This window comes from Clupea harengus, chromosome 20 (genome assembly GCF_900700415.2).
Source record: "Clupea harengus chromosome 20, Ch_v2.0.2, whole genome shotgun sequence".
Taxonomy (NCBI): domain Eukaryota; kingdom Metazoa; phylum Chordata; class Actinopteri; order Clupeiformes; family Clupeidae; genus Clupea; species Clupea harengus.
The window spans coordinates 343,730-355,000 of NC_045171.1; the positions used below are offsets into that span (position 1 = coordinate 343,730).

General features: G+C 40.1%; 1 protein-coding gene across 1 annotated transcript in view; it reads right to left on the bottom strand.

Moving 5' to 3' along the window:
- Positions 1 to 8,214: 8,214 nt before the first annotated feature.
- Positions 8,215 to 11,271, bottom strand: part of LOC105902093 (SUMO-interacting motif-containing protein 1) — a 7,686-nt gene continuing 4,629 nt past the window's right edge. The window contains exons 6-7 of the mRNA XM_031587502.2: positions 11,053 to 11,137; positions 8,215 to 10,052 (exon numbers count right to left, since the gene is read on the bottom strand). Of these exons, the coding sequence (XP_031443362.1) occupies positions 9,847 to 10,052; positions 11,053 to 11,137 (291 nt within the window). The 3' untranslated portion in view covers positions 8,215 to 9,846. The remainder of the gene's footprint in view (positions 10,053 to 11,052; positions 11,138 to 11,271) is intronic.

Below are 11,271 nucleotides of genomic sequence, written 5' to 3' on the forward strand. Positions count from 1 at the left end.
TATCAACATGGAAAAGTTGATTGGCTTGCTTTATGCAAATGTTTTATTTTATTGAAAACCAATATTGCCAAACAGGGCGGTACAAAATAAAATTATAAAGTGCACATTTCAGGTAAACAAGGACTCAGCCTATAGTGCAGTTAAATCATGGCTTAATATTTTCTTTTTTTCAAGTTTGCTGGGAACATAGCAGTCAGGCCTCTTATTTCAGAAACATTGAACCGTAAAAGTTAGGTTACCAATAAAAGGTAAGCCTACTACTTCTTTGCTTTCAGCCAGCTGCCTGTTGACATTTTCAGACAACAGTGAAGCTCGCTTCTTTTGCACAACACAACTTTTAAAAGTAAACTTTCCATTCAGAAGCTTTTTATCATCCATTTCGCCGTATCGCGCTCACCATTCACTCAAACCGTAAGGTTAGCCTACTACACCGTTTGCGAGGCCCAAAAGAATGTTAATCTAAAAAAAAAAAAAAAAAAAAAATTCGCGTTAATCTCGCGATAAAAAAATTAACGGCGTTAAAATGGGTTTGCGTTAACGCCGTTAATAACGCGTTAAACTGACAGCACTAGTTTATTGATACATATTTTAATGACAGCCACAGCGCTTTCTTCTTTCCTTCTTTCACTCTTCTTTCTTTTCTTCTTTCCTTTCTTCACTCTTCTTTCCTTTATTCTTTCCTTCTTCCACTCTTCTTTCCTTCTTTTACTCTTCTTTCCTTTCTTCTTTCCTTCTTTCACTCTTCTTTCTTTTCTTCTTCCTTTCTTAACTTTTGCATTTCATGCACTGGTATTTCCTTCCCATGTGCAAAGGCAACTTCATATATTCAAAAATGTTTGATATAAAGCAAATTGCATTAATCGCTAATGTTCGGAAGATTTTCGCTTCCCTCACAGACTCACGGCCACGCCCCTTTCCCAGCCTGTTCATTTCCTCATTCTGTTTCACTCAGCTCCAATTAGCCCTGATCACTTGCCACCCTGCCACCAACCTTATAAGCTACACCTGTGCTCACAGCCCCTTCCTTTCACTCAGACACAAAGAACCTGAATGCTGCTGCATGTGCTTATCCTGTGTGCATTATCTGAACAATGTAAGTGTATTGGTGATTACTTCAATGGACTGAGCTTGATTTAGTTAGAGACGGAAGATGTGCCTATAGAATTGTTTGCTACTTTAATTTGTTGCCTTAATGGAAATGCTCCTTAGCTTGTTTGGTTATGTATTGCCTGTGTAGGCTGAGACTATGTTGTACATTTATTATTATGTGGCACATTGTATGATTTATCTTGTTTTGTATGACTTGAGCGCACTTGTGTTGCTGTGGCATCCTTTGTACAATGTAATATTTTGGAGCTGATTTGTATATCATTTCTCATTCCCTGCTAGAAACCACAGACACACATCCATACAGTCCTACTCATATCCTCAACGGAAAATCCAATAAACAAATTGAACTGTGAATCCTGACTGGTGTGTTCTTTCCTTCTTTCACTCTTTCTTTTCTTCCTCCTTTCTTAACTTTTGCATTTCATGCACTGGTATTTCCTTCAGGAAATGCATTTTCTAGTTGCATTTCAAATTGAATATCCCATTGGTAAGTCTGCAGCATGGATTTTTCTATACGGTGACAAATTGTGAATATACATTTTCCCCTTGTTTCGCAATCTTTGGAGGAATCCGCATCGCTGCTTGCAGCTATATTTTTGATTATAATCATTTAAAAATATCCTATAGAGCAAATATAGAAATGATATCTGCCCTGGCATATGGACTGTTAGAGAATGTTCATTGTAAAACTAATGATAAAAAAAACGCTCCCACTCTCTCAATTAAAATTCATACTCTCTCTCACACACACAGGCACAATAAATGTTATGAAAGAGCAGATGATTGTAAAGCAACAAATGTTGAAATATGTCGTTTGTGTTTTGTTCACTTACAGATTGGGCTCCTCTTCATCTGATACCACTGTGTGACACATTCCTAACATCTTCCTGTATGGATACAAGTCTATAATATTATTATAGCACTTACTGCAAATGTGCGGATTGTAAATATTGCTGACTGTTTCTGAAATATGATTAAACTGTTATTGTGTTGGACATGATCCTGTAATCTGTTACTGATGTTTAAAGAGCCCAGACATGGCTGACCCAAACCTCAGTGTTCAGTGGGAGAGCTATAGCTGTGATAGTCTCATAACCCTGAGCCACACGCCTCCCCAATATTCACAAGATATTGTAGATGCCATGCCTGTACCAGGGGCGGAGATCAGTGTTAATTTCGTTGACGAAAACTATGCGTTAACAACCTTTTTCCCATGACTAAGACGTGACGAAAACGGATCTTTGAAAATAAAAACTATGACTAAATCTATTTTAACTTTCGTTGACGAGACGAGACGAAAATGTTGGTGGTTGACTATTAGTCACAATTTTTTTTTTTCTAAACTTGTATGCACATCATTGGTTGAATGTTGCCCAGTCCTGTATCTATCCCTCCTCCACTCCCTGAGATGCCCAGACATGCAAGTGACGCCCTAACAAATGTTATATGATGGCTCAAGTTCAAGCACTCGGTACTGGAAGAAAAAGAAGAATAGATATCTGGACAGTCTTTAATTATTACTTCACAGAAAATAAAACACAATGCACCGCAATACCGGGAGAGAAACCTTGTGGCTTCAAAATAGGTGGGAAGAACACAACAAGAGGCACCTGAAAGCCAACCCTGCCATTTATGCCAAGGTAAATTAGCTAGTAACTGTCAATGATAATTAGCTAATGTTAACTAGTTATTAGAATATATTAGCCAACGTTAAGTTAACTTCAAAGGGGCAGTCGAGTGTATAGGTTGTGTCAGCTTGGATAACTAGCAGTGGCGGTGCGTCAATACAGGGCGTGTCATGTCAAAAATCATTATATACCAAATAATTAAAATAATAAATGTACCATGTTAACGCGTTAAATGTGTGTGGGAGACCGTAAGCCCCTGTCCACAACCACTTAAATGTGACCAAATATAATATATTGCCATTCGTTATCACTGAGAAAAGCCCCTCCTCCCTGGTGGGGCGCCGGCCAAATGGAAGTCAATGGGAGCTCTCATACTTTTCACAGTCATTTGACAGTGCACTGAAAGAGCATCTCGAGAGCGCCTGTGTTTAAGGGAACATCCAAAACAGTCCAGAATTAACTTCTTGACTGTATGCTGGCTGTTGTGAGGGAAGACATGATTGACTTTAACCAGAGAGTTATTGAGAGATTTGCCAACTTGAAAGAGTAGTGTAGTAGGGGCCTACTCTTGTCAAACACCCAATGTAAAATGTGATATCTCTTTCTGAATCTCTTGTGCTCTAAACTTTTTTCATGTGAGGGTGTGGGCACCTGTTTTATTCTGTGAACCTCTGAAACCATTCTGCTCTGAACCTCTCATGCCCAAAGTTACAGTTTGTTGATGGTTGTTATTGGATAGTGTTGAGCACTGTGTGTTCTTGAAATAAAGCTTTTTTTTTATATACTATATATTCTACTCAACCTCTTTTCTCATTGTGGAGTGCAATTTTAACCGCGCCGCCCAACTGCGCCCCCCCCCAACCCCAAAAAATTCACCAGCCGCCACTGCTCGTCATACACACTGGATCAAATTTTGGTCAGGGTTTGAGCCTTCGTAATGCCAAACAACACCTTTCACCTGAACAAATGGTGATTGGCAATGTGATAAAAAATATCCATTGAATGATAATATTGTAGCGATGAGTCCAGTCAAGGCTTCCCTTGGCACTCACGGCATTTCTTAAAACAGAGAAGAGTCATTCCACGCCAAACGTGCCAATTAAAGAAAATCTCCCCACTCGACCATCTCAGATTTGGCTGAAAAATTCAAGGTTGTTCATACACTTCTTAATAGGTATAGTCCCAAATATTAGCTCTCTACTCCCAATAGTTTTGTCACAAAAATATTTTTTAGGGGGGAGGGGGTGCCTGTACTTAAGACGCTTTTTAGCAGCGTTTTCTGAAGAGCCATTTTCAAATTGCTATAACTAGAAAAGGATTTAAGCTAGCTCCTTCAAACTTCCTAGGCTTGAAATCTGATACCATGTACTGCTCTGCAATACAAAGTCAAAGTCAAAGTCAAAGTAGCTTTATTGTCAATTTCTTCACATGTTAAGACATACAAAGGAATCGATAGGACGTTTCCCACTCTCCCACGGTGAAGCACAGGCACAACAGATAAGACAAGACATTTCCTAATACTAAGTAAACATAAAGATTCACGTACAGTTGTTATAAATACTATATATATAAATACTATATATATATATAAATAATATAAATACGTAATACAATTTTAAAGAAGTGAATACAAGTGATTAAAGTGCAGAGTCTTGAGTTATTTTTTAGGGGGGCGGGGGGATTTTCAGCTTCCTGTCAGACTGGAGGATATGGCTGGGGGGAGTGAGGGGAGAGAATTTAGCTTCCTGACAGTCACATACTCAGTCTTCCAAAGAGGTTTAGCTTTAGTTTATTAGTTATTTAGAAGGCCAGATTCATGCTTTTACATTTTTCATTAAAGGGCTTTAGATCCCTTATTCCCGTTGTAATCCAGAGTGTTTCAGACCCAGGACTTTGGAACAACAAGACAGGGGAACCAAAAAAACGCATTACTAACTGAACAACCAGCTAACCAACTCTGCTTAGCATAGCCTACAGGTTTGACGAGAAGCTCCGGGTGCTATCAGTGGTCTGCTGCTGAATGTTTATATCCGTTCGGGTCCCAAGTCTTTCACTCTCCTCTTGTCAACATCTAATTGTCGATTAAACGGTGTTTCACATAAGGATACCACAGAGTTTTCAGTCACTGATGTCGCCATATTCACAAACCAATGTTTCTGCTAGCTATGGTGCTCTCCAATATGCTTATGTGATGGGAATCATAATTTCTGGTCTCTGATTCGCCGAATAGTCCAAACGTGTTGAAATAAGAAACGATAGGAAACAATGTCATTGGTTAGGGCGCAATGACTTTGCGCCCCAGGATGGAACTTTCATCCGCCAATGAGAAGCTGTCCTTGCTCAAAAATTTGTGATGGCGTTCTGCCTCATTTTCTCAATATATCTTTTTGAAAATATAGGATTTTTGTACACGCCCAGCATTCAATGGCCTATGGAAGCATATTCAAATGGTAACAAAACGTAAGTTTATGACACAGAGCTTAAACTGCACAAAATTATTTGATTAATGTTTAATAGTATCTGTAGTAAATAGTATTCCAGTGTCTGGAATAGCTGGATTTTGTGTCAACTATGAGGTGGAAGAAGAGGTTTCAGTGACATGACACCTGGCAAATATATAACCTGTGTTTATGATGGTCATTGGTGGGTTGGAAGTATCAGGGAGGCATCTGAAGCCCACCATTCAACATGCGATGCGTGTTGCGCTGTTATCACTGGCTATGCCAGTTATGCGTTGTTGTTGTTGTTGTACGCTGTGGAAACCAATAGCATAAGGAATTAACATCTATTCCTGTGTATTACTAAAATTATGTACAGCAATTACATACTTCATACAAGCCAGTTTTGCTTTGCTGTTGTATCCTGCTGCTCAAACTCTATGGTTGGTCAGTTGTTATACACGGGTAGGTTAGGTTGTTGGGTATGAGTACTTGCATGTGACAGTGAGAGGATTGGTCGCTGTGGGAACCAATAGCATAAGGACTTGAACATCTATTCCTGTGTATTACTAGAATGACATACAACACTGTTTTAAGTCTGTCACCTCCACTCTAAGAGTAATATGTAATAAATTAAATATTAATTAAATAGTAATCCATGAAAATTATGTGGAAAAACATTCATTTATTAATAATAACCAGATAATAGCTTCAGGTTATTGATGGATTTGATCATTTTAATAATAACTGATTGTGATCCACTATTCTTAAAACAACAAACCACACTGCAGTTCAAATGCTTGTCTTTGCACCAGGTCTAACTTAGTAGATGTTGGATCAGGCACACTGCACCCCCTGGTGGTGATTTTGTAAATAGTTTAAAGATGGCCTCCGTTTCATCTGTAGTGACGATATCTCATGGAGGTGAAGCCAGTCAGCCCTCATCATGTGGCAGAAACACGGTACTGCAGATATATAACTCATTAACTCTCTACTGCATGAAACGTTATCTATAGATTAAAATATTTATATTCTAATGTATTCTTATTAGGCTACTTAGAATGTAATGGACAAATGGAAATAGTAGGAGGTAGTTGGTAAGTTGTTGTCATGTGGCAGGTGTCAAGGGTGAAATTCACGTGAAATGAAGATTTTCCGTAAAAAACTAAAAAACTAAAACATTTTGTTGCATTCAAAATCTTTTAAAAATACAACAGAAAAGGCTGGCTAAGTCTGTATACATGTTAATCTACTGCCTACTACAATGGGTGTCCTTATAATGAAAAAAAGCAATGTGCCAAAAGGAAAAAAAACAATACTTGTCAGAGGACACCATGTAAATCATTCCAGTAGCATTCAGTTTCCCAAGTCCTGAATCATCTTGACAGCAGAAAAATAAAGAGGTGACAGTACCACTATTGACCACATGAGGGTGAGCACTACACAAGAAACTTCAATCATCTGCGCAGTCAAAATGACACTAAAAGTCATCAACAGTCAGATAACACTAGTAGTTGTTAGTAGAAGAAGGTAGAATCATGTGTTTTCAATACTGTAGGCCTGTCCAAAAAACAAGCATATGATATGGAGAGCAAAAGAGACTGATTAAACCCAAGGAGCTGTGCCAAGGCAATCCAGGCCTTATTTGGCTCTGTGCCCCGTGCTGCACTGCTGTAGGGTCCCTGATGGGAGTGGAGGATTAGAAGAATAATAACATCAGATCACTAGATGATCTCCAAGGCTGGGGTCATCTGTACCCTTTGACCTCCTCAGACGGCGGTGAGCCTAAAACTAGTAGAGCTGTGTTCACACTTTGGATCAGGAAACTTTCCTGTAATATCCTTTCATTGCAGCCCATTAAAACGCAGACATTTCCCTTAAATGGATAATATGGTAAATATTGGTGACTGTTGGAAATATAAAAGTTAGCATCATTTATTATTCTGAAATCAGGCCTCTGGCTTAATGTGCTAATGCAAAAAATAAATATTCATACTACATTCATACTTATATTCACTACTTATTTCTGTCCATCATGACATTAGAATTAACCACAAAGGAAAGTCCTCTTCTCGTGTTGAATACACGGTTGAATGCCCAAACGCAACATGGTTGAACTCTCAGTTTTAAGGGATTCATTTCAACATGTGTCTGTCTGTTTGCGCCATCACGGTGCCTCGCTGTTAACTAGCCAATCAGAGCAGAGCTCATCATCCGTAATAATGAGCTCACCAAAAAAGGGAAATGGCTTGTTTCATTCTAGGGCCAAATCACAGGGTTGTCAAGAGCTGTATTTTTGCCCCTACCAAAGTCACAGACCTTCTATCTAGACATCAGAGAACAATCTCAAAGACTAAATAAAAGCATTCTATGGCACCTCTGAAGGGCCGTTTGAATCCCACGTTCTTGGAAGACGCCTTTACTCTAAAGTTACCCGTCTATTTGGGCAACAAGGCAGCAACCTTCAATTTTGAAGGGACCCTCTATTGCTGCCGGAGGAGACGAGGAATGAGGAGAGAGGGAGGAGAACGATGGGGGGAACATCATGCATTTCTATCACCTTGAACCAGTCTGGCCATTCTCCTCTGACCTCTGACCTTTGGCATCAACAAGGCATTTTCTCCCGGCGAGTTGCTACTCACTGGATATTTTCTCTTTTTCGGACCGTTCTCTGTAACCCTAGAGATGGTGGTGCGTGAAAATCCCAGTAGATCAGCAGTTTCTGAAATACTCAGACCAGCCCGTCTGGCACCAACAACCAGGCCACGTTCAAAGTCACTTACATCACCTTTCTTCCCCATTCTGATGTTTGGTCTGAATTTAAGATCCTCTTGTCTTGACCATGTTTACATGCCTGACCATGCATTGAGTTTCTGCCCAGTGATTGGTTAATATGATATTTACTTTAACGAGCAGTTGAACCGTTATACGTAATGAAGTGGCCGGTAAGTGTATATTTGATGTGTTCTGTGGGACTACGTTTAATTTGCAGAAAAGAGAAGTTATTCTTTACTATCAGAAAAGGATATGGACAGAAGTCATGTTTTTTTTTATTTTTATCTTCTCATCTTATGTGGGAAGTGCAAATGGTCTGAAAGGAAAGCCAATATCCACCAGTTGAAGAATGGAACACAACTGCATTTTTAAACACTAAAAGGACTTGACTATTATCGAGTATCTATGCCTTAAAATCCTCTGTTTAATTTGAATATAAATGTTTATGTACCCTTCTTCTTGTTCCCTTCACTAATTGCATTCCTCATATGCTTTTGTACAATTTTGAGTTTTCTCAGCCTAAGAACTTTTGCAGAAACAGTGTATGTCAATTTGGCCTATAGAGGTCAATAGGCCATCGAGGTCAATAGGTCACGCGCTTAAAAGGCCTGGCACTACCACAACGTCACTTCCACAACGTCACTTCTGAGCATGACACAACTATATCTCTCCAGCGGCAGCATCAATATGAGTCTGCTTAACAACAGGATTTCTAGGGAACGTTAGGATTCCCCCAAGGCAGAGATAACAGTTGAATTTTGCTAAATTTTGCCGCTGTTGATTAAACCGTCTACATTTCAGCTGTTGATTAAACCGTGTACATTTCAGCTGAAGTTGTGCTGACATGTTCAGAGCTGACGTTGTGCTGACGTGTTCAGTCAGTGACAGAAACCTCAACATGCTGGGTGTTTCTCAAAGTCAAAGAAGGATCCTTGACGGTTGCGTTTCAAGGGTGCTACGTCATCAAATCCCGCCAAAGGACTGTTCTGATGTCTAGGATCCTTCGAGTCCTTCGTTCAGAGAATTTTCAGGGATGCAACTGGAGTCTCCTCTGCGTTCTTAAAGCACCCACAATCCTCTGCGTTCTTAAAGCACCCACAATCCTCTGCGTTCTTAAAGCACCCACAATCCTCTGCGTTCTTAAAGCACCCACAATCCTCTGCGTTCTTAAAGCACCCACAATCCTATGCGTTCTTAAAGCACCCACAATCCTCTGCGTTCTTAAAGCACCCACAATCCTATGCGTACACACCAGAGCCGTTTATTATAAAAGGAGCACAGAATTTGAAGGCGGTTCCTTTTAAATGACGCACACCTGCACACTCGCTAAACTGTTCCATTGTTGGTTCTCCTAATTCTAGGAAGGAGTCTTGCCCCGCCTCTCAAGGACCCGACTGGGAAGGACTCGTCTTAACCAAGGAAGCATCAGTGACTTTGAGAAACACCCACCAACTTTGTAAGCTACAATTCCCTCACTGTATTCACTTCATAAAAAAATATTCTTGCTGGTTTTAAAAGTGGCGCTTATTATCGTCTTCCATTGATGCCATTCACCCGATAAGCGTCACCTCCCAGTGAAACACCCACCATCTCTGTAAGCTACAATTCCCTCACTGTATTCACTTCATAAAAAAAATATTCTTGCTGGTTTTAAAAGTGGCGCTTGTTACTGTCTTCCATTGATGTAATTCACCCGATAAGCGTCCCCTCCCGCTGCACGCGCCACCCAGTAGTTTCAGGGGCGCTCAGAAGTACCCGGCCACCCATGAGCAGAAAGAAAGAAAGTACACAAACAAATAATGTTTTAAAACAATAAATAAACGCTATAATCATTTGGCATTTCAAGTTTGTACACACAAATACAATTTAAAAAAAAAATCTGACTATAAACAAATCTAGTAAGTGTCCAGTAGATGTTGTTGAAGCAGAGCCAGAGACTCCTGCACGTGTGTGGGGAGGGAGAAGCCCAGGTCTCTCTCTGTCCGGGCCAGAAAGGCATCGGCAGCCTCCTGCACCACGGCTGGGGTTAGGCTGTCGTTCAGCGTCCAGGTCGGGGCACGGCTGTAGGTGGACCGCTCTGTGATCGAACAGCGGAGGTGACCTGATCGAGAGATATAAAAGAGGATATTAAGAGATAAATAGAGTAGATCAAGAGATATAAAAGAGGATATTAAGAGATATTTAGAGAATATTATAAGATAAATAGAGGATTTTGAGAGATATATAGTGGATATTAAGACATATATAGAGAATATTATAAGATATATAGAGGATATTAAGAGATATATAGAGGATTAAAGTACAGAAAAGAGGCTTGCGTCTAACACATCAAACATCTATATCAATCTAGCCAGACTCCATTGAGCTCTATGGATGGTTTACACAGCTATATAAACAAGGTGTGACACTGACAGCAGCAACAGCTCCACATTACTTGTTGTCTGCATGTTGCAAAATCAAGAGAATCACTTTGATTAACAAGTGCTGGAAGACACACACACTAGTATACCAACATTTTAAGGGAAACTTTGTGATTTTATTTTTACCTATGCCCTATTTTTGGGGGCCTATCTTTAGCTTAAAGCCCCATTATGCGAGAATTGGTATTTTTTGCTACTGATCCCCCCTTAAGTTGCGGAGAGTAGCTAATTTTCACGCTTCCAGACCCCTGATGGACAATGTACACATGGATTTGTTGACAAGCTGAAGGATGTGGAACCGGCAAAGACGACGGCTGAAACCAAAGAAGCATGTAGATTGACAAAGTAGAGTAATATGCAGATTTTGCACAAATATTAGGAAAAAGCCGACCAATCTCCAGACTGTTTTTGTTTACCAGAATCCAACCCTAGATTTATGAAGGTAGCTTTCCCTAAACCTAAAAAGTAGCAATAAAAACAGACGCACATGCTGCCTACGCCATCTAACTCCGCAAGATACCAAAAGACGGTTTGCCCCATCAATTCCTGCTAGAGGTTGTTTTGCATTTACGATCCAGTTAGTATCTTTATCCATAACAAATACAACAGTGGACGAGACAAAAGCACACACACACACACACACACACACACACACACACACACACACACACACACACACACCTTTCATGACTTCCTCGTAGCTCAGAAGAAGCATCCAGATCAGCTGCAGTAGCTCCTCCCACCTCCGCCAGTCTTCACTGCCATCCTGGTGAAGGAGTTGAAATGACTGATTATGTTTCAAATGGTGCATGATCTTGAACATGGAGATGGCTGCATGCATATATGTCAATCATCTCCTCAATACTACAAGTGCTGACTGTCACTGCACGAACAGTGCAA